We start from the raw sequence: 27,891 nt of genomic DNA on the forward strand, positions 1-27,891 counted from the left end.
GTCTGGGGTAGAAAACAAGTGAACAGTAGAGCTACCGTATGAGCCAGCAGTCACACCACGGGGAAGCTACGCAAAGGACAGAAACACTGATTCAGAGGGACGCGGGCACCCTGATGTCTCTGGGGTCACGGGAGCAGCCTGACTGTCCACCAGCCGACGAACAGATGAAGAAGGTATGGGGCAGACGCACTACAGAACACTACTGGCCACCAAAAAGAGTGAAATCTTGCCATTTGCAAGAATGTGAGTGGGTCTAGAGGGTATCACGCGGAGGGAAGTGAGTCAGAGAAACAGACGCTTGTGGAACTTAAGAAACAAATGATCAAAGGAGAAAGTCCAGAGAGAAGGAGAAACAAGCCAGGAAGCAGGCTCTGAACAACAGAAAACCCTCGGACGTCGGCCGGCGGTGGGGGTGGGGACGCGGCATGAGGAGCACAGTCCGGTGGCCCCGAGTCAGTGCCCAGGCGAGGTCGCGGCAGCGGACGCCCTGTGCTGACTAGCCCGCAGTTAAAATAAACACAGGAAAAGAGCTGAGTCAGGGAGAAAAGGTCAGGTGCGCCTCCGAGCGGTGCTAAGTCCTGAGAGATCTGTACAAGGGAGGACAAGGAGAAAGAGAAGAAGTTCCTCCTGTTGACTCCTGTCCAGCGACGGCCGCGCGCAGAGGCGAACGGCGTTGGCCGGCCATTTGGCTCCTTTCCACGGTCCGTCACGAACGCATTCCCAAGTCTGCTCGGTCGGATCAAGTATGCCATCGAGGAGCTACTCCGCTGGGCCCCCAGAGGTTGTTTTGGTTTTTGTTTTTTGCTTAGAACTTGGTCCAAGAGTCCCTCTTGTCATAAAACAGCAAACGCCCAGAGCTAGACGCGGTCCGGTGGAGAGCCGCGGTGCCCTGGTGGGGGCTGGTGTTCTCCTGGTGGGGCGGCGCGGCTGTAAGCTCCCGACAGCCCGCCGGTCCCGCCCCGCCCGGACCCTCTCTTCTCCACCTGCCGACGAGGGCCACGGCGCAGACAGACCCCGTCGCTGAGGCCAAGAGGACCGGGAGGGATTGTCACGTCGTCTTCTGACTCCCAGATGCACGGCCCAGCCTTCCCCTGTGAAGTAAGAGTAAGACGTTTTCACAAAAACGTAATAATGTAATATTCACACATAAACTTGACGTTATTATTGTTAAAGCAGAACAAACTGAAATGCTTCTGGCAAAAGGAAAACCAAATCCACGTTTCTAAAAATATCTTCCAAGGGCTTTGGCAGCAAACAGGTGTAGAATTACTAAAGGCACTTTTAGTGAGTTCTTTCCTAAAGTGTTTATTTTATATCTTGGCAATGACAGGATATAATACAGAATTCGGTTGGAGGAAAAGGATACATATTTTATTAGTACCTAACAGTAACTTGTATTATAATGAATATATTATTTTTTGAATTTAAATGCAATTACTTAGCATAGAGTGCATTACTGGCTTTAGAGGTAGAGCTCTGGGGTCCGTCCGGTGCAGGCGACACCCAGGGCTCCGTCCATCTCGCGCCCTCCTTCCTGCCCATCCCCCAGTTACTGCACCACCTCACCCCTCCCCTCCAGCAACCCTCAGTTTGTCTCCTATGATTAAGAGTTTCCGGGGCACCTGGGTGGCTCAGTGGGTTAAGCCTCTGCCTTCGGCTCAGGTCATGATCTCAGGCTCCTGGGATCGAGCCCCGAATCGGGCTCTCTGCTCTGTGGGGAGCCTGCTTCCTCCTCTCTCTGCCTGCCTCTCTGCCTACTTGTGATCTCTCTGTGTCAAATAAATAAAATCTTTAAAAAAAAAAAGAGTTTCTTCTGGTTTGTCTCCCTTTCTGTTTTTGTCTTGTTTTATTTTCCTTATGCTCCTCTGTCTTGTTTCTCCACTTCCTCCTATCCGGGAGATCATATGATCATTGTCTTTCTCTGATTGACTTATTTCGCTCAGCACAATACCCTCTAGTTCCATCCATGTCGTCGCAAATAACAAGATTTCATTTCTTTTGATGGCTGCATAGTATTCCATTGTGTATCTACACCACATCTTCTTTATCCATTCATCTGTGGATGGACATCTAAGTTCCTTCCATGGTTTGGCTATTGTGGACATTGCTGCTATAAACATTCGGGTGCACGTGCCCCTTCGGATCACCACGTTTGTATCTTTAGGGTAAATACCCAGTAGTGCGATTGCTGGGTCGTCGGGTAGCTCTATTTTCCACTTTCTGAGGAACCACCATGCTGTTTCCCAGAGTGGCTGCACCAGCTTGCATTCCCACCAACAGTGTAGGAGGGTTCCCCTTTCTCCGCATCCTCGCCAGCATCTGTCATTTGCTGACTTGTTAATTTTAGCCATTCTGACTGGTGTGAGGTGGTATCTCATTGTGGTTTTGATTTTTATTTCCCTGATGCCGAGTGATGTGGAGCATTTTTTCATGTGTCCCTAACACTAAATATACACCAGATTTGAGAATATTAAATAATATATATTTATCCTGAGAAAAACTGTTCTCCTGTAATAAACTTTTTCTTTAAAATTGGAATCAAGGCAAATGCAAACCAAAAAAAAAAAAAAAAAATCCAGAATGTTCCCCTGGGGAAACCAGCATTGCCGCGTTCCTTCAGATAGACATGTCTGGCTCTGTCTAACCTTGACTTACACCCTGGAACAGAGCCTGACCCTCGTAGACGCGGTGGTGGGTAGATTCCAAGAACTTTACAGATTAATGTGTGAGAACCACTGCCCGTCACGGCTGCTGAGATCAGCTTCAAGGTGTTCCGGGGGCTTCTCTGCAAAACCTCCTCTCACTGAAGCCTGGGAGCCGAGAGGCTTGCTGGCGGCTTTATGGAATGTTCTTTGATGAATGAGGGATTTTTTGTGCCTTCGTAAGAGCTCACTGTGAACCCAAACCCGTCTGAAAAGGACCAGGTCAGGCCCCAGGCCTGGGCCACGGCCCCCCCTTACTGTCAGATCCTCCGTCCTCCGGACGGACTAAATAATGCCAACTTCAGCCTGAGCCTCCCTCCTGCCCTAAAGGGAAAGGTCCAGAAGGTGGGGCTGGACCCACGGGTGAGCATTTTGGGGTCATGGCAGATGATGTCATGTAAATAATTTGCGTGGCAGTCTCTGCTTTTTTAATTAATGAGAATCTTTAAGTTCTTGAAAGCAGGGGTCAGCAGGCCATAGACCGTGGGCTGCATCTGGTGGGGGACGGCTTTTGTCCAGGCGGCTTCATTAGAACCTGTTTGGTGGGTTCGCTGGGGCCTCAGATACCCGGCACTGGGGCTCAGAGTTCAAACGCCGCGGCCGTGTTCCTGCTTCATCAGAAAGCGTTTCTGGAGCACAGGCCGGGCGTGGACATGCTCACGGCTGGGGACACAGAGGTGCCCTCGGCACCTGCCCACCCCCGGGCGTGGTTAACCGCCTGCTGGAGGCTTCTGGCCCTGCTGGCCCAGGGAGGCTGTTCTGTGCTGTGCCCACAGGGGGACAGGGACGGGGGTCAGGGAGGCTCAGGCCTCCGAGGAGCAGACCGGGGAGCGCAGGTCTTGAGAAGGGCGGGAAGCACGTCTGGGGCATTCCGATGGCTCGGGGCATGCGGACCCCAGACGGGCAGGGAGGGGAGGGGAGGCCCAGAGTAAGGGCGATGCTGGCTGCCGAGCATTTGGGCATCATGACGCGTCAGGATCCCGCATTCATCCACTTCAGTTCTGAGCACGAGCCTCCGGTGACCAAACCCTTCCCCTGGGGCTGCCCGCGGACACAAAGACTGGGAGGCCGGCCGTCCCTCGGTCCCGGGCAGGACGCCCCGGTGCTCAGCGCGGGTGGCCGGCGTCCAGGCCCCGCGAGGAGGGCAGGGCAGCTCCTGCGACAGGTGCGCGTGCGGGGAGGAGGCGGCCGGAGGGACACGGGAGCCTCCGCCGACGGGGCGGACGCGGCTGTGTGAATCCCGGGTCTCCGGAGGGGCAGCAAGCCCGGACGGGTGGACACGGATTAGGAGACCCCTGCCCCGGCTGGGGGACCCTCAGGGGCTTGAGCAGGCTCCGCCCTCCTCCTGCGAGGGCCACGCTGGGAGCCCCAGGGCGCGACCCCTGAGCCGGAGCCGGGAAAGCCGCCTCCACGTGTGTACGGACTGCAGGCCGCGGGCATCGGGCGGCGGAGGGCGGCGGAGGGGGACGCGGCTTTCCCAGCGCTCTGGGCGCGGCGGGAGCGCAGGAGGGCGGCTGCGGGGGCGACACCGGAGGAACCTCAGGACGGCCCCGGACCGGCTGTTCCCCGGAGCTCGCGTGGCCAGAAAGGGCGGCCGCGCCCGGCCCAGCCCACCGAGGGAGCACAGACCCCGTCGGGGCCAAGACCTCCCACGACCAGCCGGCGCCGCCGTGGCCATCAGGACGGTCGCCGGGAACCGCGCACGCACCGCCGGCTGCCGCCGTCCGGAGCGCAAGAACCCGGGGCCCGGTGGGGACGCTCCGCCCCGGGGTCCCAGATGCGCCCGCGGCAGCCGCGGCCGGAGACCCCTCCCCAGCCGGTGCGCTCGGTGCTGCGGCGTTTCCGGACCAGGGGCCGACCCGAGGGAGTGGAGTCGGTCTGCCCGGGCCGGGCCGCTCCGGTCAGCCCCGTGTCGGGCGGTCAGCGCGGGGAACGGCGCCTCCTCCCAAGCGGGGACGACAAATGTCAGGGACGCCTGAGTCCGGCAGGAACTCACGGAGCGCGACGGGGGCGTCGGCAGAGCCGCGGGGCAGCCTCGGACCCCGGAGGCCGCGGAGGGTGACTCAGCGGTGGGCGCCCCGCGCGGCCCGGCTGCCTCCCGGCCAGGGTGTGCGGGAAGGTGGCCCGGAGCTGGCCAGATGCGCGCCGCCCGGCCCTCCCCGCGCACAGACGCCGGCCCAAGGGCGGGGAAGCAGCCCCAGGCGTCCTCCCCGGGCTCCTGGAGGGGCCACCGAGGGTCAGCCTCGGCACCTCCTACGTGTGTCTCTCGGCATTGGCAACACGCCAGCGGGAAGGGCCGTGACCTCAGAGAGGTTTTCTTAGGAGAGACAGAATGTGCTGGAACACAGTGACGGCATGAAAAGAAGGTGTGTGTGCTCTCTGCCGGTGGACACAAGCCAGCCCTGGGGGGCATGGGGCGCTTGGCCTCACTGGGCCTGTGAGTGGCTCTCGTGATGGAAGCTTCTGGAAATTCATAGGGATGATGACGCATGAAGGACAAACAGACCGTAAACGAGCAAAGAAAACCACGACCCGGAACACTGTAGGAATTCCTCTGGGAGACAAGGGGCTCCTTCCTCCGTAAGAGTCTCCCAGTTCTCGCTTATCCGACCTTCCCGGTCTTCCCTGCTCCCTGGTCCAGGGCTGTCGGCGTCACCCCGGCTGCACTCCCCACCCCCCACCCCACCCCCCACCCCCGCGCCCCGTGGGCTCACGTCCTCCCTCTCAGCTTCCGTTCTGTCACTGCGGCCAGTCCCTCTGGGCCCTGCTCCCTGACCCTCGTGACCTCGTGACACAGCCCTGGAGTGTCCCTTCACTCGGCGCTGGGCGCTGTTTGCTTCGAGCCTGCAGCGTAGTGGGACGCCTCCAGCGCAAAGACGCACCGAGGCCGGGGCCTGGAGGCCGCTCCTTACACAGTGTCTAGCATGAAGAGATCCAAGTAAGCAACGATACGTACGAAGTTGATGGTTTTCACTGTAAGGAAGTCCGCGACGTGACAGGGAAGTGTGGTCTTGTCTGGGACGGATCAGCGAGAAGCGATGGAGTTCATCTGTGATTGGAATACTTTACGTTAATTGCTTTTGAGCTCTTCTCTGATAAAAAAATATGTTCACTAATCAGAAAACTCACAGTGTCACTAAGAGCAGCCCACGGGGTCTGCACGGCCGGTGCGCCCCTGACCAGCTCTCCAGCCGGGCGGACAGCGGCCGTGAGACCGGCAGGAGGAGGGCGGGAGGGAAGCCAGCACCCCAGGAGTCTGGAAGAAGGGTGGACGGATCTTCCAAAACCAGGCAGTGGCGGTGGCTGAGGTCCTCCAGGCGTGGGTGAAACTTAACATCCTGGAACACCGAAGCCCCCGAGTTCCCGGAGTGACGGGTGCACAAGCAAGCCCCCGTCTCACAGACAGCAGGAGCTCGGGACCCGGACCCCAGGACGCAGTGTCTGAGGACGGCGGCCTGCGCTGTCTTTGTGACCATCCTGGTTCCCTGCAGTGCCGCTCCCGGCACGAGGAGCCCCTGGAGGCCTGCGCGGGTGCCGTCCGCAGACTCTGCGATGTCGCATGCGTGTTCGGGGGTAGGATGGCTTTCCACCCTGTGCGACCTGCCGATTTTGGCAGCTGGCAAGGACACGGCAGTCACGGCTGGCCCTCTCATGTGGGGGCAGCTGGACGGGGACGCTGTGTGGAGGCCGCAGGACGGACGTGTGCAGAACCCACAGACACCGGCCATCTCAGAGGCTGTCTCTGCGCCCGGAGCGTGAGCCCCGAGCCGGCGCTGTGCGTCCCACCCGCGAACGAGGAAACACACACCTGACCGCGGGGCGAGGCGAGGCGCCCTCCCTGCGGACGCACAGACTTCCCTTCGCTCCGTGTCCTACGTTTCTCACACTCAGAAAACTCGTTTGTGAAATATTACTAAAACCAGCAGGGAAACTCCCGGGTTCCAGAACACACACGGTGTTGTGATTGCCTATGAGGTAAAACCACAAAATGCCTTGACCCGAGTTGCGTGTGTCTGAGAAAGAACCTCCGCACCGCGAGGCGTGAGATCAGCCACACAGACCGAGAGAAATGCGTCTCTGCAGTCACAAGGGAGCCGACATGAGCTCCTTCTTTTTTTTTTTTTTTACTTTTTTTTTAATTAAATGTAAATATATTTTTTTAATAAACATATAATATATTTTTATCCCCAGGGGTACAGGTCTGTGAATCGCCAGGTTTACACACTTCACAGCACTCACCAAAGCACATACCCTCCCCAATGTCCATAACCCCGCCCCCCTTCTCCCAACCCCCCTCCCCCCAGCAACCCTCAGTTTGTTTTGTGAAATTAAGGGTCACTTATGGTTTGTCTCCCTCCCAAACCCACCTTCTTTCATTTTTTTTTTTCTAATGCGACGTGTGCTTCTGTGAAAGGTGCAAACGGACTCGGGGGTTTTAGCCAGAACCGAGTATTGGTTCCATGTCGAGTCTTCATGTCTCGGCAAGTCAGTCGTTAACGACCAAGCCTACAGGAGATTTTCTGAAATCCCTTTTATTGTTTACAACAATATAGACGGTTTTCTAATACACACCCTCGTGGCTCAGTTTTTAAGCAATCCAGGCACGAAGAGAAGCCCTTGGGAAGGTCTCTTTCCTGCCCCTTCGTCCCGGCCCGGCCGGCCTGCGCACCTTGAAGTGACCGGCGCTTCCCCTGCTGGTCGACAAACACCGTCCTCGTCCTTGTTTGCGGCAGGAAGGGCAGCGCGTCCGGGCCCCTGAGGGAGTGGGGCACGAGGCCCGTCGGTAGCAGCCCTCCCGAAGCAGCAGGCACCGCAAGTCCTGGCCACGGGCCTCCCCCAGAGCTGAGCCTGCACAGCGGTCCTTCCTGATCCCCCATGTGGGCTGTGTCCAGAGGGACTTGGGAGTTCAAGCCAACCACTGGCCTGGGGACCCCAAGAGGAGCAGATACAGCGGCTCTTGTGGACGGGCAGGCAGCGAGGGCCTCGGGCAGGTGCGCATCAGAGACTCCTTCTGTGAGGCCAGGAGCCTGGGGTGCATGTGAGAAGACCCCAGCCCTGACCACCCGGGGACTCCTGTTTGCCCTAAGTGGCCCTGTGGGCTCTCGCCTGACGGGACCCCAGGTTGTGGAGGTCCCAGCCTCAGCCAGAACGGAGGCTCAGGGGTATCCCCTACAGGCTGGTGGCCCCAGGGCCCGCGTGCGGCTGGGGTCGGCTGGAACAGCCGACCCGTGCTCTGGTGGAGAAAGAGGCCCCAGAGGTCTTGAGGGTCCTGAGGGACATGAGAGCAGCCTGGTGGCTTCCTGGCAGCAGGGGAGGGGGGCGGGGAGTTCAGGGATGGGCTGGGGCGGGTGCGTCGCTTGTAGGAGAGAGTGTCAGGAGTCGAGTGCCCGTCCTGACAGCTGGGTCCCTGGATGACCATGAGGGCAGAGCCCACGCGACCCCGCGCCCGTGTTGACAGCAGTTGCAATGTGGCCGCTCGTTACTGCGGCAGAGGGAGGCCTGCCTGAGTCCGGATTCCACCCGCTGTCCTGCATGGACGTCTGTCAGTGCTACGTGGACATCTCACGGCAAGAGAACCTATTGGGTCGCAAAAAGCCGCGCGTTCCCAGCACGAACCGTGTCTGGAGATGAAATGAGGCTCCGTGTGCTTCTGAAACCAAGGGGAGGCGCAGGGCAACGCAGGTGTGCGTTTCCACCTCCCGGGGACCCCGGTGCACGCACCTGCCGGGCAGCTCCTTGCGTGTCTCTTACCCACTGCGTCCGTCATGACGACGGCTGTGCTTCCCCGTGGCCGGCCGTGAGTGCCGAAGGGGCCGGCTTGACTTCACCGCCGTCAGGAGAGAAGAGAGTCCCGCAGCGGTCCCGTGCTGGGCCCCAGGGGAGGGGCAGTCTGGCCGCCGCTTCCTTCAGCCTGCTGAGCGCTAACCGGTGTGCCCTCAAAGTCCACCCGCCGGAGCCCTAACCTCCGCCCTTCGGGTGCACCCGGAGATGGGGTCCTTCGAGAGGAACTTGAGTGAGGGCTTCAGAATGGGCCGAATTCCAGTGGGGCCGTGTCCTGACAGCACTTGTTGCCTGGGTCACATGCGCAGGGAGGGACAGCTGTGCGAGAACAGTGCAGGGCCCGGCCCGACCCCGTAGAGAGGCCTCCAGGGAAACCCGTGTGCCCACACCCAGATCTCGGACACCAGGATCTCAGCCGCCCCACCAGCAGCTCCGCCAGGAATACGTCTCTGTTGCTCAAGCCCCTCCTCGGTGCTGACTTGCCTGACGACCCTGGGAAGAGACACCGGACCTTCCTTCCTCCTCGGCTTCACGGGTTCTTTACTGAAGCCTTCGACGGATTTCACAGGAGAAGATGTGATGCTCCTCATTACCCTTCAAGCTTCATTTCACGTGACTGGTCTCCTGGTCATTCCCCGTGGTGCCTTCTCCAAACTACCCGCCAGCGCCTTAGATCAGCCCTTCTCTCGCTCACTTGTTCGTCCCCATGCTCACGGATTCCGCTTGTGCCCCTCCTCGGTCCGCTCCTTCACACTGTCAAGGGCTCACACGTACCCGCCTTTTCTCGGCACCATGGACAGACCGAGAAACGAAAGCGACTTCTCCGCGAGCCGTCCTGCCGCCCCGTTAACCGGAATCTCTCTCTCTGTCCCCGTCGGCTGCCCCCTCACACGTCCTTGTCCCCAGCAGGCTTTCCTCGCCACACCCGCGGCCGCCGCTTCTGCACTTCTGTGTCCCGCATCCGCCTCCAGGGTCTTCACAGGGATCCGTCACACGCCACAGAAACGACTCCCCTGCTCGTCTTCCTGACCGGACGGCACGCTGGGTCAGTGCGGGGAGAACACGTCCGTCGAGCTCAAACCCGGGGGTGAAGGCGTGTGCGGGGCTTGTCGGTCCGATGCAGGAACACGACTGCCGTTTATTTCACGAGTCAATGTAAGAAGTTTCGACAGGATTGTCAGACCTTTTTTTTTTTTTTTTTTTATGACCTTTGTGGGCTTTTTAACTGTCACCACGCGCAGCCCGAGTCCAGCTAGAAAGAGGAAAGGGAGCTCTCGGACTGACGGTGGGTCATAGTGACATTGAACACACCTCTCGTGTTCCGCTGTTTCCCTTAATTGACTGAATTGACTGATTTACCCTCGTGTGAGCGATGCCTCCAGCTCAGAGGGAAGAAACGCCTCACCACGTTGCCCGAGGAAATGCTGTGTGCTTGCACGTCAGGAGTGAGCGGAGGCATGGACGTGTTTTCCCTGGAAATTACTCAAGGTCGTTTACTGACCTTCACTGCTCAGGTCGGAGAGCGAAGCCCGGTGCTCCGGTGCGCGTGGACTCCAGAGCCCTTTGCAGGAGCTGCTCCCTCACACATGGCTGAGCCGCTGCATCGGCCCACGTGACAGTTCTTTAAAATCCCAATGTTAGGGGCGCGTGGGGGGCCCAGTGGGTTCAGCCTCTGCCTTCAGCTCAGGTCATGGTCTCAGGGTCCTGGGATCAAGCCCCACATCAGGCTCTCTGCTTTTCCCAAGAGCCGCTCTTGGCTTGGTGCAGACTGACTTCGGAAAGGCTCCTGCGTGTCGTGTTCCTCTAACATGCGCCGAAATCTTTTCTTGATTTCTTCCTTAAAATGACACATTTTTTTTTAAACCTTCCAAACAATTCCCTTTTCTAGGTTGCGTTTATGCAGTTACTTAAATGACACAGCCCTCCAGGAACGGCCCAGCATTCGGTTTAAGCTCACCGTACACCGGTGCATACGCACAACGCCAAACCACGGTCGACAGAAGAGCTGGCAAACCCTCCTCACACCCACTAGGATTTCTCTGAGGCCTCAAAGGAATTTAAATTCAGTACAAGAGTAAGAGCAATTACATACCCTCCTGAGTCTCATCTCCAGAAGCTTCTGTTCAAAAGCTGCCCCAGGACAGTCAGGAGTCAGTGGGAGACACGGGGAGTGCCCGTCCCGGTCATGAAATTCCGATGTTTGTGTTTAATCTGGTGATGCTCTGAGTCCTCGGGAGAGCGGAGGAGGGTGACCATGAACTGGAAGCTGCTAGAAGGCTCAGCCAGCCGGGGACTCTCCTCCACCTCCGCAGGGCGTCCGTGCACACACAAGGTCTCCTGCCACACGGCGGAGCTCCCTGGTGTCCGATGGCAGGACCCGCCACCCCTGCGCACGGAGGGTGAGCTGCCGTGACCATGCCCTGCCCGCCGCCGTGCAGACGTCTGCCGAAGTCACGAGTCCGGGACCGCGCCCCAGCCTCTCCTGCGCTTCCCCTCACGTCCAGGGGAGCAGCCAGAGGGAAGCCGTGCTCAGGGCCCGTGTGTGAGGATCCCCAGACTCCGCCGATGCCACAGCGTGCGGCTCCCGCCCGAGAGCCGGCCCAGGGGCCACAGGTCCCCGCCTCCCGCTCGGAGCCTGCGGTGTGTGACCCGTGTGGCCCCAGGGAGCTGGGGCGGCCCACGCCAGGCTGAATCCTGGACCCTGCAGGCCTCCCGCAAGCATCTGGCCGGGCGGACGGCCACTTGTCAGGAGAGCCGCGGGCGAAGCCTGGATGAAGACTCTAACTTTATCAGGAACGTTAGCGGAGTTTGGATCCCAGGATTTCATTTTCTTCTTAAAAAGGGGCTCATTAAGATGACTGGAGGTTGACCTCAGAGTCGGACGGTGGTCGGGGATGCCCGGCCCCTCCCGCCAGCCCCCGGCGTCACTGACGGCGCAGACGGGGATGGGGACCCACTCGTCCTCCTGACGGAGCCCCCTGTGGCCGCGCATCGGCCCCGACACCAAGCCGAGGGGATGCGTCCCCGAGTGCTCTTGTCTTCCCATCGGTGACGGTCTTTCCTTTACAAAGACGACGTGCGCACAAGTCGGCCAACGGAAGGACCGACGATGCGGCTGACGGTGGGTGAAGGGCACGAATGGGCTCCGGTTTGCAGAAACGGGCCTGAGGGCCACGCCGGGGTGGGCGAGCTCTGAATGCAGCCACAGGCCTGTGTCCCTCGGAGTCGGGGTAAGTCCCCAGTGGAGGCATGACACCGGCCCGCAGAGCTCAGGGACCGGCAGGCATGAGGCCAGCGGAGCAAGAGGGAAGATGTTCTTTACCAGCCTGACGCTTTGGAAATCCGTGACCACACATCCCCCGAAGCATCGGTGGCCCCGAGTTCCCCACTCGGACGAGCGGCTCATGGACCCCCGACTCCCAGAACAGTCACCCAGAACGGGTGCTTGAACTTGTACAGGAGCTTTCTCAGGACGCGAGTTCTCTGAGGACAAAACCCACAGTGCTCTCTTCGAAGGCCGGCGTCAGACTGTGTCGGGGACCGCGCACGCGTGTGTGTGCACACCGAATGTACTCACAGAGGCGTAAGCGCAGTCTCAGCAGTGACGCTGGTGGGTCCGCAGCAGGAAAGAGGGGGTCAGAGCCAGGGTTCCCCTCCGACCTCACGGTCAGGGTGTGTCCCCTGGGCACGAGGAGGCCACTGAGCAGTGGACGCTGGAAGAGGAGGAGCAGTCCATCAGGAGCCGTCACGGGTGACAGGGGTCCTGGCATCTGCGTGCGGAGCCAGCGAACCAGCAGTGGAAAGGAGGAGTGAAAGTGCCCACCAGTTCCGAACTCGAGGCTTTCCTCTCTGACCTGCTGAGGCCCCCACTGTCACCCCCCAGGCCCCCAGGGCCCAGGTCCATGCTTCAGAGCCTCCCACGAGCCACCAGTCTCCTGCGCGTCCCCCTCTAGCTGGTACCAGAAGTCCCAGAGCCCCATGTCGCCGTGCCCCCGAGGCTCCCTCCACTGTCTCTAAGACAAGAGCCCAAGCTGCACACAGCACTAGCTGTCCCCTTCAGGCTGGCCCACTGGGCATCCCTCCCAGCCTCTGAGGGGCCGAGGTCCCCAGGACACAGGTGGCAGTGCAGACCCTCGTTCCTATGTGAGCCCAGAGACCCCAGTCCCTCCTACACACACAGGCGATGGTGCCGACGGTGACGGCGAGAAGGCCGGCTTCCCGGACCCTTCCCATCTGCTACCCGCACCCTGAGGCCACGCAGCCCCCTGACCACGTGTCCCCGTGCCCCGTGGCTTCCGTCCTGGCCTCACCATCGGTCAGAGCCACCTGCAGGACAAAGGCACACGGGCCCCCGAGCTCTGCTCTGACCACCTCGCTGGCACTGCTGACGTTCTGTTGGTGATGATTTAGGTCCACGTCCCACCTCCACTTCCCGCCGGCTTCATCCTGTCCTTGGAGCTTCAGGGAAAGGACTGAAATGTATTTTTGCTGGGAGAGTCCTGGGCATTCCAGCAGAAGCCAACGTGGGAGAAAACTCCTGGTCCCCTTGCCCCACACAAGCCTGCCCTGCACTCCAGGACCCTGTGCCCCCCACGATCCCCTGAGGGCCCGGCACGGAACCCACCCCCACGGCTAGCAGCCACGGGAGCTCGGAGCTCTTCCTGGATTTTGCCACTGAGGGCTTCCTGCACCTGGAGGACAAGGTCCTCCCAGCCCCCGTGACCTGGACCCGTCAGGTAAGAGAGGTCAGACGGGACCGCAGGACAGGTGGTGTCCACTTCAGCTCGGTGATTGTGGGGCCGCCCAGTGCCATCGCTTCGGACAAAACACACCAACGACCAGAACTTGTCCTTCGCAAGGGAAGACCTGGTGGGTTTTGATCCTGGCTGAACTGTTCACTTTGTGTCAACTCAACCAGTATCATCCCACTGGGCTGGGCAGGCGGGACCTCCATCACTGTCCCTGACGGGGTCGAGGGAAGGCCGCCCCAAAACAGTTACTGAAGGGACAGCCGTGCGGGAAGGGGCCTCGGCCGCTCCTCTGTCCCCCACGGAGCAGGAAGGAGGTGTTCCAGGTGAGGGGTGCTCTCCACGGCAAGCGGGGACGTCCTTGTCGCCAGGGCAGGACATTGAGAGCTGAGAAGGCCGTGTGGACACCCCCGGAACCTGTGTGGAACTCCTCACGACTGGAATCTCCCTGGGTCAGAAGCCCCTTGTCCTCCAGCTCCTGGCACGGTCCTTGTCCAATCTCCGCACGGCCCACACACCGCCTGCCTCGGGCCGACCTCAGGTCAGAAGGTCATTGCTGGGCCTCCGAGCACGGCGAGTAAAGCTTCGCGTTTCTCCTGTTCATCTGTCTCACATCCACGGGATTCCCCGTCCTGCGGGAAGACCCCACAGTTAGAGGAAGATGTTTCCTTCCCTTCATTCCCAAAAGCCAACTTTCTGACCTAATTTCAGCCCTTGTGGGTCTTTAGATCATCTGACACCGTCTTTCAATGCTGCGACTTAAGTGTGAGCTCCTCGGGGACGTCCCCAGGCCTGGCCTTTTCTGCACTGGACCCCAGTGTTTAAGGACGTGTCTTTCCCTGTCCCCACGTACCTCGCTGTGCTGGAGGGAAGCCATCAGGGACCAGCAGGACTAGCTGCGCAGAAGCCCGTCTGCGGGGCCGTCAGTGCCACCCACCACCCCAGTGTCCTGGGTCAGCTCGACAGGACTCCCCTCCACGGCTGCCAGCCCCAGCCAGCTGCCTCGCGAGCGCCTCGCAGGAGGGCACAGGGCACGTCCAGAGGGGGTCGGGACTGCGGTGTAGACCCGAGTGACCATCACACAAGTCTCAGCCCCTGACCGGCAGGCAGGGACATTCACGCAGCTGAACAGCGGAGCTGACCTCAAGTCTGCTCGGGTTCCCCTGCTGGGACCGCGGGGTGCTGGGTTTCTAAAATGCGAGCCCGGGATTTCTGCTAATTCCAAGTCTATAAAAAGCACTGGATGAACTCTGAGTATAGTACGTCCCAAATACGTCAGACACGCAGACTTTTCAAAAATGTGCTGTTTCTCAGGAAGCCACACTCATCCGGGTGCCAGCATTTTGTCCAAAAGTAACTTTCCTGGTCTGAGCGTGTCGGGCTGCCGTAGCATCTGCATGGAACACCCAAAAGGAAGAGCCTGGCCCTGGGGAAAGGGGTGCCCTCTGGGAGCCCTGGGGTGGGGCCCAGGACGGGGGTGACTCCCGTCAGAGTGGGTTCGCCCAGGCCTTCCAGGGACCCCCAGACCCACGCTCCCACCGACCCTTCAGTGCTTGCACTTGGAAAGACAGGTCAACACCGGCCAAAGCAGCTTACTCCCCTAGCCATGGGGCGTCGGCTCCGAGACCCTACAACGGTCACAGGTGACGCTTGTTGGCTTTGTGCTGTGGGTGTGGGATCCCGGGACGGATCCTCACTCAGCCCTGCTATAACCCCCACCACTTCCCACATCTGCTTCATGTACACCAGGAATTTCCTTGTCTCCCTTGGAACCTCTTGCCTGTTTTTTCCTTATGGGGGGGGGGGCTGCTCTCCTGGAGAAGGCGCGGTGCTGCGGGAGCAAGTGCGAAAGAAGAGAAGGGAGACCGTTTTCATGAAGCAGAAACCGAGAGGCTTGGGGGGAGACTGCGTCTGCGTCTCCACAGACAGCCGAGGGAAGGCAGGACAGCGGCGTCCTCAGAGCCGCCGTGGACTCGTGCCGGGCTGACCACATTCCTGCCGAGGCGCACAGCCTCAGAGGAGGCCAACCACGGAAACCCTTCCTCCCTCCCGTCCACAGGGAGCCCCGTGCCCGTCTCCGGCTCGTGGCGCAGACCCGCCGGGGTCGGCGTGGGGAGCCCTGCCTCCTGCACACACCTTACTCGCCAGACCCCGGGACAGGCGCCTGTTCACCGTCTAGGCAGGAGGGAATGACGGCCCCAGTGTCCAGGCCCCAGGGACCCACCGGGACCGGCATGTGGTCGGGCGGCCTCTGAAGGCCGAGGTCCTTTTCTAGAAGGGAAGGAGAGGAGGGGGTGACTGTAGCTGGCGTCTTCCTCCTCAACACACACACCTTCTCCTTCTTCCTGGTGGGGGCGGGGGCTCCGCCCGAGAGGACCTGGACGGGGGACGCTTGCTCCTGGCGACATCCCGGAGGCTTGGCGCCAGCCAAGGGCGTGGGAGCCGCCCGGCCGGTGACGCTTGAGCGGGCACCGAAGAGCAGGAGGGTTTATAGGGCGGCCGCAGCCGTCCGGGAGGCAGGTCAGAGTCTTTGGGCCTCAGACCCAGCTGGGGGGACGCTGAACGCGGTGCTGGACGCGTGGGGAAGAGCCCGATGACAGGGTGTCCCGCTCCCAAGGTCCCAGAGAAGCCGCTCGTGTGGACGTCACCCTGATGGGCCGCTTGTTCTCCGCCGGTTCCGCCGTCAGAAGGAGAGCACTCGCCGTCCTGGGCGTCACGCTGGCGGCGGCCTGTGCCCATGGCCTCTTCCCCTTCCTCCGGAGAGGACAGGACCTCCTGTGGGGTGAGTAACGAGTGAATGCCGCCTCCGGCCTCGGGAAGCCGCTGTCCACAGCCACGGAAACAGACAGTGGCGCGGCGGCCCTGAGAGCCAGGCGAGGCGCCTGCCGTGTTTCCTCCTGCGTCCCGAGAAGGGAGCCATGGGTCTGGAGGGTGGACGCGTCGCAACTCGGTCCTGTCGGAAGAGCAATCCGGGGTCTCTACCACGAGACTCTCCATTTCACTGGCTTGACTATCTGAAAAAACTGTCTTTGGGAGAAATCACGTGTTCCTCTTTCTGGGCGTGGTGTGCGTCTGGGACACGGGGTGCGCAGTGTCAGGTGTGGTCCGGAGCTTGCAATGGCCAGGACTCAAGCTCGGCGTCTGTTTGGCTAAAAAAAAAAAAAAGAAAAGAAAGAAAAAGAAAAAGAAAGAAAGAAAAGGCACCAAACACGTTGCTTGAGCAGCATGTCGGAGGGGCCTCTGGCTGCCCCCCCCAGGGACGCACACTGTCCCCAGCAGACTCCTGCGTCCCCGCAGCCTGGCGGGGCTGTCTACGGACTCCTCAGCAGTGGGAGGACCCTCGCGCTGACAGCCCCCGTCCCACACCTGCTGGGCCCCACTTCTCCCAACTCCACTGGACTCGGGGCTTCGTGACCATGTGGAAAGTTGCACCGACATCCCTCACAGACCCCCGTGCCCCTAAGAAAGCGCCTAACGCGTCCCAGGCAGCAGGAAGCCTGAGCGAGCGCTGGGCTCAGAGAACATGGGTCTGCACGCGCCCCTTCCCTCGCCACACCTGCCACACGCAGGAGCTTGGGAAGTCGTCCGTCGTGGGGACCCCGACAGGCCACGCCGTGCCGAGTGCCCTGCGTCTGGACGACGGCAGGAAAGGACACCAGACACGCATTTCAGGCACCGCAGGAAAGGCGGGCTCATCTCGCCCACGTGAGCCCGCGGTGCCCGTGCTGCTCGACAGCTGTCCTGTGACTTACCTAATCTGTCCTTCTACCGGACAGTCATTTGTCCTTCTATCGGACAGCCCCGCCATGTAAAACCACGGTAGCACCAGCGGGGTCACGCAGCTGTGGCGGCTGAGTTGTCGTGGGTCGGAGACGCCCACAGACCGTCACACACACGGTCAGCTGTGGACGTCACAGTCCACGAATCGGGGCGTCTGGTCTCTGCGGCTTCGCCGGAGCCCCACACGCCACCGCCCGCCAGAGGCCTCAACCCGCGTCTGTGGGACTCAGAGCCACACACCGATTGCGCACGAGGACGCATCTCGTCAGGTTTTGTCCGGGGCTGTGGATGCTGCGTCGCGGGCGTTTTAGCATCAACCGGAGCATTTTGAGGCTTGTTAACCGTTTACAAATTACCTATTTGGAGAACATTTCTCTCACTGTGTCCGACCTCGCGTTCGTTGACAGAGGACAGTGTTTTCCCGGCCGACCACCAGCTCACCGCGGTTCCCCGAAAGATCACTGTCGTGGGTCACGTTTCTCGGCCCCTGTCCAACTCGCGATGCTGCTCTGTTCTCCGGGGTTTGCATTCTCATCACAGCGCTGGGGTCTTCGTGGGGCAGCCGGGAGGGTGGCTGCCGGCGGGCTCGCTGCTGGGCCCTCGCCCCGGCGTGTCCATTCTGGGCTTGGCCCCAGGAGGGCCCCAGAGGCCCGCGTCCAGGGCCCTGTCACCCCTGGGAGGGCCCCAGGAGCCCGACGTACAGCTGTGTCCAAGAGGCACCTGCCCCACAGCGCGCTCCTCAGGCCCTTAAGTACGAGGTCCCCCAGTTCTTGGTGGCCAGTCCTGTCTCCCAGAGTCCCGGGATGATGCACGGAATTGTGTCTGTCCCATAACACACTCAGAGGCTGCAGGGGGTGCAGGGGGCTGGAGAGGGTGCGTGAGGGTGTCTGTGCCGGGCTCTGTCCCCCCGGACTTGGGAGGCGGCTGGGGTCTCCGCCTCGGGCACCTGCGGTCTCGGGCCGCATAGACGCCCCTCCCGGCTCAGAGACTGGTTCTTCCTGCAGTGGGGTCATTAGCGAAGATTTAGGACAAAAAAGGACAGAAGAGAGCTGCCGAGAGTTCTCACGGTGTTGGTGGATTTCCTGGGCGTCTTGTGCCCACCGCCTCCTAAACACAGACATTTCCATCCTAAACAGTTTAATTCCTACAAAGGTGTATGTACTTGAAAGTATTCTCGTAGTCTATTTATCTTTACAAATTATGCATTTCCTTTCATGAAGTATTGATTATGCAAGGTTTGTTAGTAACAGAAGCTACTTGGGCACCCCTCGAAGCACTTGCTGCTTTACATTATTCGTTTGGAGCCTCATGTCTGAACCCAGGAGCGCAATCTTGGGTTGCAGGTTAGTCTGGGTCACTCTGACAAGCCGCCCTGCCCGGCTGGTGTGCACGCAGGAGACGAGTGCGTCTCACACTCTGGCTGCCGCGGGTGCAGATCCGGAGCCCGTTTCGTGTTGGGTAAGGCGGCGGGCAGACGCACCGGGCTGTGTCCCTGCCGGAAGCGGCCCTCGGCCCGTCTTAGTCATCCCGTCATGGGGTCGGCCTATGGCTGTCCTCACATCGTCCCGCTGGGCGAGGCTTCCGCGTACGAATTTCGAGGGCCGTGAACATGGGGATCGGTGAAGCATTTCAAGCATGAAATAAAATTAAACGCGAGTCTTGTCATTGGAGACTGCCGGCACATTTCAGTAATTTGTCCTTTCTTAAGTGCACATGTAAAATAGGGAAAGTTTACGAGTTTCTGTGTCCTGGTTAGGGAACAAAGGACTCGGCTCCTTGCAGTCATGGAGGGGGTCTGGGCCAGGGGGAGCGAGACAGTACGGGGAGGCGGTGGGAGTGGGCAGGACCCTGTGCTCCTTGCACTGCGTGGGCAGCTCTGGGGGGTGGGGGGCTCGTGCCTCCTGTGAGATGTAGAAACAAGACCCATGGGGGAGCCAGCCAGGACCCCTCCAGACAGGGCTCAGGGGCCGTGGGCTTGTCGCTGCCTCACGCTGCCCTTGGAGGACACTGAACGTGGCAGAGGAGTCTGCGCTCGGACAGAGTTCACCATGCTGTTTTGTTCCACAGGACGGAGCGGAGACCCTCCTGTGCTCAGCGTCGTGGAGGAGACCAGACGCATGGTGGACCGCGCCATCTACCACACCGTGAAGAGGTGGGCTTTCCGCGGGGGACACGGGAGGGCAGGTCACTAGGGCCGGTGCCCGGGCCGCGCCGCCGGCTTCGCCATCTCCTCCTTACAAAGCGGGAACTCCCGCGCATTTGCTCACTTCCTGGTGTCAAGGGGAAGATCCCGAAAGAACCGGTATTCAGTCCCAGACTCTGTCTCTAGGGTAGCCCAGAGCAAACCACGGGGATCTCGCCGTGACGCACATCTGCGGTCTTGGCAGCGGACGGGGTCCGGGGACAGGGGGCTACTTGTCTTGGGGCAGGCGGGAGGAGCCGAGACCAGAGTGGGGGCGGAGGACACCGCAGGACACAGACGTTCGGTGCAGGACAAGCCCGTCCTTCTGGTTTCAGTCGTAAGAAACCCCTCGGCTTTAACACGCAGTCGACCTCCGTACTGAGGACACGGTGGTCTCACATGGGATGTTTGCAAAACAAACAGAACAGCTAACGAGCGGGTTTTGTCCTCACAAGCTCGTCTCGTTGGTGGCTGACTAACGGTTACAGACGCTCTCGCTGGGGACGGTGACATCCGCATGCGGTCCAGGGAGCCAAATCAGCAGAGACCCAGGCCCAGGGCGATACCTGCCCTTCCCTGGACACCTGCATGCCCCGTGGGGCGTCACCCACCCCTGCACTCCTGGACCCACACTTTGTTTTTACAACAAACCTGTCCCTGGTCCACTTGCCGGGAAGCCCTCTTTCGGGCCGTGCACCGCTGAGCGTGGCTGATCCGAGGGGCCCCGCTGCCGTGGGCGGGCCACGCGGGGGGCCCAGGCTCCAGGCCCTGCTCCTTGGCGGCTGCCACCACGGGGTCCTTCTCCTCTGGAATGGCGGTGGGTGCAGTCACACAGTCTTACGGTCGCTCGTCTGACGGCTCTTTCCCATGCTGCTTCCTCGTGCCTACCAGGGAGGCAGCATCCGGAGTCCCCAAGGGATGTCCTCCTAGACCCATGGTCCCCATCGCCTAAAGCTCCGCCCCTTCCCGGACCCACCACTGGGCATACTGACCATGGGGGCGTGGCACCCACACCAGTGTAGGGGAGGGTCTACGCCCCTGTCTTTTGCCCCGGAGAGGAGGGCTTCCGTGCTGTGCGGGCGCTAGGGCCGTTCCACGGAGGGAGACGCCACTTCTGCCTCCCATGCTGCCCCCTTTCTACGCAGACTCCACGCCCAGCATTCGGCGTGGACTCGGGACCCTGAGAGCGAGAGTGGGGGCTCTGCTGACAGCCATCCAGGTGCCCCTCAGGGCGGCCCCTTTCAAAGCATCCTTGAGGGTGGACAGGAGCAAAGACAGTCAACGCCCTTTGTCTCACGGGGTGTTGAGAAATAACCCAGAGCCGTGGAGACTGTCCCCAGTAGTATCTGTCCCCGTGCGCACGCCACACTGGCGTCTTGCAAACTTCTCCACAACCCCGTCCTTCCAGGGACCAGCAGGGCTGGGGCCACATCCGTTTGTCCCCAGCCTGCTCCCGGGGTCGGCGGCCACCCCCATGACTCTGGGCTGCGGGTGCGGCCCTGCGTGTGGCGTCCTCCCGACAGCGCAAACCAGGGCCCTCGAGGTCTTCCTCAGGACGCCCGGGCTTCTCCCTGGATTCTGAGCTGAGCTCTGCCCTCGGCCAAGGTGTCACCTGGGGAGGGGAGGGCGTCTGCCATCTCAAGGCCCCCGACCCGGCGGTCTCGTCCACGGGTCTGCCGGCGAGCGGAGGCTGGCCTGAGTCTCCTCCCGTCGTTGAACTCTGAGGACAAAGAAACGGGGTCCTCGGGCTTCACGGGCCTTGTCGGGGCCACCGGGTCCAGGCTCATGAGGAGCAGAAGCGACCGAGGAAGACATGGCGTCTCAGTCCTGCTGAGTCTCCTCGTGCCAACGCCAGCCTGCGCAGCGAGAACGGGGCTGCAGATGGGTTTCACCGCTCGGGTTTGCGGTGATGTACGTGGAAACGCAAAGACAAGAGAGCCAATGAGGAAGGTCATCGGTGAGGTCTTCGGAGGTTGTTTCTAGAAGTTTCTTCAAGAGACCTTTGAAGACCAGCATCGCGCAAGGAGGCACTGAAGGTGCAAAGCAAACTCACAGTTCACTGAGGTCCTTACGGTTCGAATCCGGGAGACGCAGTTTCCGGAGGACCCGGAGACATGCTCTGGGGTGGGAGGTGCCTACAGGGGCGAGCCCGCGGCCCTCCTCGCTCGCCGACACGGACTTCTTTGGGGGACTGTTCTCCTGCCCCCGCAGTCTCAGGGAGCCCCAGAAAGGCCACGGCTGGCACTGTGGTGGCCAGTGTCTGGGGCCGGGGTCCCGTGTCTCCGCTGACTGGTGTGTCAGCTTCTACCAAAAATTCATTACAGGGACACCTGGGGTTAAAGCCTCTGCCTTCAGCTCAGGTCGTGATCCCGGGGTCCTGGGATCGAGCCTCAAGGCAGGCCCCCTGCTCGGCGAGCAGCCTGCTTCCCCCTCTCCCACTGCCCCTGCTTGTGCTCCGTCTCTCACTGTGTCTCTCTCTGTCAAATAAAATAAAATCTTAAAAGAAAGAAAACGTCGCGGTGACCTGGTGTCATGCGACATCCAGAGCTCTTCATGGAAGTTCTGGGCCGCGCATCGGTGTCACGTCAGGTTCATTTCGCTGTGTCCGCCGTGTCCGCCGCGTCTGTCACCGGCTGTGCCCCCGATGCCAGCTACTCGGCTCTCAATGACGGAGTGTCGTAAACTGAGCGTCATTGTGGCCGTGGGCGGCCGAGGTGCTCAGGGCGACAGCCCAAGGTGAGTGGTTCTCGGCCCAGCACCGGCCGCCCCGGTCCCTCAGTGCGACTCGGGCTTCTTACTGACACGTGGTGGCCCGCGGGGTCGCGGTGGGAGGCGGGAGCTTGGCTGATCCCGCCGCCGAGTCATCTGTGTCGGAGCCACACATCTCAGGGCGGCTGGAGGGGCTTCCTGCTGCTCTGCCTGAGGCCGCGGGGGTCCACTCTGCAGCCCCACCCGGGCAGGGGCCAGCTCGGACCCCTGCCCCCAGGGCGATGGCCCCAAAGTGCCGTGGGCAGGGGCTGGACGGATCCCCTGGGGCTGGAGCTGCTGGGACGCGCGAGGCCGGGGACGCAGGGTGCTGGGGACCCAGCACGGTGCTTCCGGTCCCACCACAAAGGCTCTGTTGCCTTGTCCTGCCCTGCGGGGACCGGTTCTCTGACAGGGGGCGGGGCCAGCCTGTGAGCACAGGCTCACCGGGGAGCTCCAGGGGGCTGCGCGCAGGGCCCCTGACTCACCAGCCGGGGCACAGCACAGGCGTCTAACTCGATGCTGACAAGGTTTATCGCCCCCAAGTCCTGTCCGGCCCACGACCCCTGGATGCGCCCGTCTTCGACCCCACATGGGGCAGGCCCTGCACATACTCTGCTGAAGTGAGTACTGACTCCTCACGAGAGCAGCCCCCGACGAATAACCGTGTCACTTCTCCCCTCGTGCCGCAGAGACCTCCGCCGAAGAGGGGTCCCGTCTCCGTCACAGCTTCTGTCTTTCTCCAAACGCCCTGAGCCGACCAGCCGCGCCGTCTCCCGTGCGGCCGAGATCATGGAAGCCTCCGTGCAGGCCCTGAAGACAAGAGTCTCCGGGAAGCTCCGGGGATCCTGGCCTCCCACCGGTGAGCCCCCGAGGTGTCCCCCCAGCAGCGGCCCCGAGGGGCAGAGCCTGGGCTGGGAGGGAATGCACAGAGCGCCTCTCGCTCGCCTCCCTGCTCCGTCCCAGACAGACGCGGTGGGTCTGTCACCGCGGCTCCAGCAGGCGTGGGATGCGTCTGGGTTCGCCTGGGAGGTGACGGTCCCTCTGTGGTCCAGACTGAAGCGCGGCGGCGGCTCAGCCCCCGGCAGCCTGTGTCATGGCATCCAAGAGCCGCCAAGCCCTGGTGGTGAGACGGGGCGGCCAGGGATGGCGGGTCGGCAGGAGCCACGCGCGGGGCTGTGCGAGGGGTCCCGTTGCTGTAGCAGCCGGCAAGGACGGCGAGCCCCGCCCTGCTGGGTGGCCGTGGCCTCCGTGACTTCCTCCGGGCCTCTGAGAACCGGTTTGCTGGACTCTGAACGGGGGACAGCAGTGGCTGCCGGCAGAGCCTCCGAGCAAGGCCGCCCGTTGGTGCACACGGGGCGCGGCTGGCTGGGCCCCGGGCAATGCATGAGCCCTGGTGGGGAAGGAGCAGACCAACGCGGGCTTCTCACGAGCCACGTGGTCCCCAGGTCCCTCCCCCAAAGAGCCGCAGACACTTCGTGCGGACATAGCCTTTGTTTCTTTTATTGAGTTTTATATGTTTTTAATTTATTTCACATTTTTATTTAAATTCTACGTAGGTGACACATATGGGAAAATTGGTTTCAGGAGTAAAACTTGGTGATTCTCCTCTAGCAGCCCCTCCCCTCTGCCCATCCCCCACCCCTCCTCCCGCAGCCCCTCCCCCTCTGCCCATCCCCCACCCTCCTCCAGCAGCCCCTCCCCCTCTGCCCACCCCCACCCTCCTCCCGCAGCCCCTCCCCCTCTGCCCATCCCCCACCCTCCTCCAGCAGCCCCTCCCCCTCTGCCCATCCCCCACCCTCCTCCAGCAGCCCCTCCCCCTCTGCCCACCCCCACCCTCCTCCCGCAGCCCCTCCCTCCGAGACGGCTGTAAGAGTCTCCGATGGTGCATTTCGCTCTCTCTCCCCTCCCCCATTCCCATAGGTTCATCTGCCTTTTTTTAAAGGTTTTATTTATTTATTTGACAGAGGGAGACCCAGCGAGAGAGGGAGCACAAGCAGGGGGCGTGGGGGAGGGAGAAGCAGGTCCCCGCCCAGCAGGGAGCCCAGCGCTCCATCCCAGGACCCTGGGACCAGGACCTGAGCCAGGGCCAGTTGTCTAAGGATCGAGCCACCCGGCGCCCCATCTGCTTTGCTCCTTGAATCCCTGGTGCGCGTGGGTCACATGGTGTTTGTGGTTCTCTCGCTGACTTACCACGTGAAACCCTCGGGCTCGTGCCCTGGCGGGGACGCCCCTTCTCTTTCTCTCTGTGTCAAACAGATGCATCCTTCCCAGGGTCCCCTAGGGAAGCTCCTGGCCCTGGCCCCTCCTCCGCCGTCCTCAGGGCTTTATCTCGAAGATCTGTACAACTCGTCTTGGAGAAGTGACCAAAGGTTCCTTCTGGGACCAACAGGGAAGCGTGCCGGCAGCACGTGCTTGGGGAACTACATGAGCTTCTGGGCCCCAACCCAGAGAGGGTGGCGAGAAGGGAGCCAGCAGTCCAGCTGGAGAGAGCCAGGCCCCGAGCTCCAGCGCCAATGCTGCCCGCACCCCTGACCGGCCGGGGGCCGAGCTCTGCTGGCCGCTCCATCTCACTGCCAGGGCCCAGAGGCTTGTCGGGGACGCGACCCCGCGGGTGCCCTGTCTCCAGGGACCAGAGCACTGACCGGCTTTCCTGAACGGTCACAGCAAACACGGGTTTTAAAAGCCCATTTCCTCGTGTGGAGGGTGTGTGGCGGCGTTGTCGAGAGCACGGGTTTGAAGAAGGAAGCCCTGGCCCCGGCGCGGACGCGTCTGACGTGGCGGGGCTGTCTGCGACCGCCTTGCCCCATATAGGACGGGGGTGGGCTCATCCTCACACACGGCTTCCTCCCCAGATGTCCTGCCAGAAGACGTGCTGAACACAGTCGCGAACGTGTCCGGATGCTTGCCCTACATGCTGCCCCCTGAGTGCCCGGACACCTGCCTGGCCGACAAGTACCGGCTCATCACGGGCGCCTGCAACAACAGGTCGGCGTGTCCTCCAGACCGGCCCCGCCTCGGGGGGTAGGGGGCAGTGGCATTCCATCCCGGGAGGCTGCAGACCGCCGGGGTCTTGTCCCACCGCGGCACACCCTGGACCCCCACCTGTCCCGCTTGTTGCCAGGTGTGTCCCCGACCTGACCCGATCCAGTAGTGTCCCCTAGACGCTGCCCCACCCCGTCTGTGGGTGTCCCATAGACACCTGCCCATGCCGTCTGCGGGTGTCCCTTGGATGCTGCCCCACCCCTTCCACAACGTGTCCCCTAGAATCGGGTTCTGGGAAGGCCCAGGAGCCATGGGTTCAACTGAGATCAGAACCCTGAGAAGGCGCAGGGCCAAGGAATGTGGCTCTGTTGGGCCCGGATGTCAGTTGGGCCACAGGTGGAGGATGGCCACGGGACCCGTGACACAAGTCTGCAACACAGCAGCCGCCCGGGTACCAGAGGGCAGCACAGCTGTGGCTGTGCCCGCAGTGGGGGCCGGGGCAAGATGGCAGACCTCCCTCCCTCCTGCTCTGAGCCAGGCCCCACGACACGTGTTGGGGAACACGATAGCCCTGTCCTCCCGCAGCTGGTGAGTGGGACCCCTGGCCAGTGGGTCCAGCATAAACAGGACTGGTTCCCATTTTTGTTACAAAGAGTTTCGCAGTTTGAAGGTTAGGTCCGTGATGACCACAGTCCTAGACTAAACAGAAGCGCAGAGCGCATCTCAGAATAACCCAGAATGGTGCTGGCCGTGTGGTGGTCACGGGGCTCACGGGGGCTGCTGCCAGCAGGCAGGGGCGTGTGGTCTCGTCTGTGGTTCAGGACAGAAGGTGATGCCCGAGCAAACCAAACCATCCAGGATGTGAGATTTCCCAGACACCCAGACTTCTTCCTGCACTTGCTGAAGCCGCTGCTTGCGCCAGGGGTGCATCCCCCTCCCCTCCAGATGCCTCCCCAGGAGGGCCCGGGCCCCTCAGCTCAGCCGCCCAGGTCCCTTCGGCAGGGGCAGGACGTCCGTCCCCTGGCCCTGCCCTGGGGAGCCCCGTCCAGGGATCTTGTCTCGGCCCCTCTCCCGGCGGGCGGGCCTGTCTCCTCTGTCCCGCCCTCCCCCGAGGCCCAGGCTGCAGAGGGTGGGAGTCCTCTGTGCACACGGACACCCCGCTCGGGGCTGCTCTTGCGCCGTGTCTGTGCCACACGTGCCACACACGTGTGTTCTCATGGCCTGGGGCCCGCGCACTTGCAGGTTCTGTGCGATGTCCGCCGGCACGTTTAACCCCAGTGTGTTCAGATCGAGGGGCTAGAGACAGGGCGGGGGTTTCTTCCAGACACGCATTTTCCCCCGAGGAAGAGCACTTTCCTTCCGGAAAGTTCTGGTTGTTGCGTGAGCGTCTGCAGCACTGCCGGTCAGGGGCACCTTCTGCTCCGTTTCGAAGGTTGGTCAGGGCAGGACGCCGGGGTTGGCTCTCGCCCGAGCCGCGCCGGGTCACGCTTCTCTGCCAGGTTTCCCGGGACTCGGGCTCCAGCACGTTGGTCTTCGCCACCGCGTTATGCTTCCTGCGTTTGACGGAATGTCCGCTGGCGCTTCTCTCTCATCTCTTGGGCTTGCCTGTCACTGTCTCCTCGACTCTAACGTGGACGCCCAGTCGCTGTTTTCCACTTTCTTTTCCTTCCTTAGCCGCGTCACTTCTTAGCCCGTTCGTTGCTGCTTCCTGGCGCGAACTGCGGGCTCGGGCCCGCCTGTCGGCTGCACGTCGGCCGACGTCCTGTCTTTAAGCAAATGTGGTTTGGAATTTGACGTGTAACGTCTGGATTTCCAAACGGAGCGTTGGAAGGAGACTCCGTTTCTGCCGGTTTCCCTGCGTGCGGGCTGACGGGTGGGCGTCGCGGCTGCGGCTGCCCTCACGGCCCTTTCCCCTTCGCTGAGACGATGCCCGCGGAACCAGGTGACCGGAGTGGAGAAGGACATCTGCGCCGCACGGTCCTGCCTGCCGGGAGGAGGGGGTCGGCCACCCGCGTGGCGCGTGCGTGAAGGCCGGCGGGGCCTGTTTCCGACACCACTCTCGGGAGCGTTGCCCTCGATGGTCCTCAGGTTCCCACCTCTGCCCGGGTTTCTGGGCATGCGCGTGTGAGCGTGCGCGCTGCTGTCCTCCGTCACGGCACATCCGGATCTCGGCGGGGGCTGCTGGATGTGATGGTGACCATCGGACGACTGTCGTCGGCATTCTGGGCCGTTTCTGCCTCCGTGAGAGGGAAGGACACTCCCCTGACAGCCGTTCCTGCCTGTTGGGAGGATTTCTGAAGGTCTTTGCGTGCGGTGTGCAACGGCGTGAAGGAAAGCGGTGCCGTGATCGTCACCACGGACGACCAGGTAGTATCTGACCTTTTGGGACCTGCCTGAGGCCTTAGCCACAGAGGACCGAGGACACAGCTCCAGGCGCCTTCTCCCCCGAGCAAGGCTCCCAGCTCTGCAGCCATCAGCGACCCCCGTGTGGCGACGCCAGCTCTCAAGATGGCAGCAGAGTTTTCCCGGCTCAGACAGCGGCTCGCCAGCCTGGCCCTGGCCGTCTCTGACCCGCACCCGCCGGAGGGAGAATCAGACGTTTGCACCACATAGTGATGGGTTCACCTGCTTCAGGAGAAGCCACCAACTGGAGAGCTGAGTCGGGCCGGAAACACGCACCCCACCTGCCCCCACGCACACACCGCGCTTTTAGCGGCAAAACCGTCCCCCAACAGGAAAGACCGAAGGTCGCTGAAAACCTTCTGCACTTTCGTGGGCTCATGTCGCCGGCGGTGTCTGGCATCCGGTGTGTTCTCAGCGGAGGGAAAGCACCACGGGGCTGCCGAGCGGGCGTCCCGTGTGTCCACAGGCAGGCTGCGAGTGGCCTTGCGGACTGCGGGCCGCGCCCTGTCTGCACCACGGCGTGATTCTGCATGGCGACTCCTGGCCCTTGGAGAGTCTCTGACCT

At 61.6% G+C, this 27,891-nt stretch overlaps 1 protein-coding gene across 7 annotated transcripts in view; it reads left to right on the forward strand.

Moving 5' to 3' along the window:
- Positions 1 to 242: 242 nt before the first annotated feature.
- Positions 243 to 27,891, forward strand: part of TPO (thyroid peroxidase) — a 48,416-nt gene continuing 20,767 nt past the window's right edge. For 4 of the 7 annotated variants that reach the window (XM_082743048.1, XM_082743045.1, XM_082743050.1 and 1 more), the window contains exons 1-4: positions 15,683 to 16,013; positions 19,079 to 19,163; positions 22,631 to 22,800; positions 24,794 to 24,926. In XM_082743048.1, coding sequence (XP_082599174.1) covers positions 15,884 to 16,013; positions 19,079 to 19,163; positions 22,631 to 22,800; positions 24,794 to 24,926 — 518 coding nt within the window. In that variant the 5' untranslated portion in view covers positions 15,683 to 15,883. Of the gene's footprint in view, positions 1,099 to 15,682; positions 16,014 to 19,078; positions 19,164 to 22,630; positions 22,801 to 24,793; positions 24,927 to 27,891 lie in introns of those variants that run through there. The other 3 variants (XM_082743049.1, XM_082743047.1, XM_082743051.1) reach the window with 3 other exon arrangements.

Source organism: Mustela nivalis, assembly GCF_964662115.1.
Source record: "Mustela nivalis genome assembly, chromosome: 8".
NCBI classification, from domain to species: Eukaryota; Metazoa; Chordata; class Mammalia; order Carnivora; family Mustelidae; genus Mustela; species Mustela nivalis.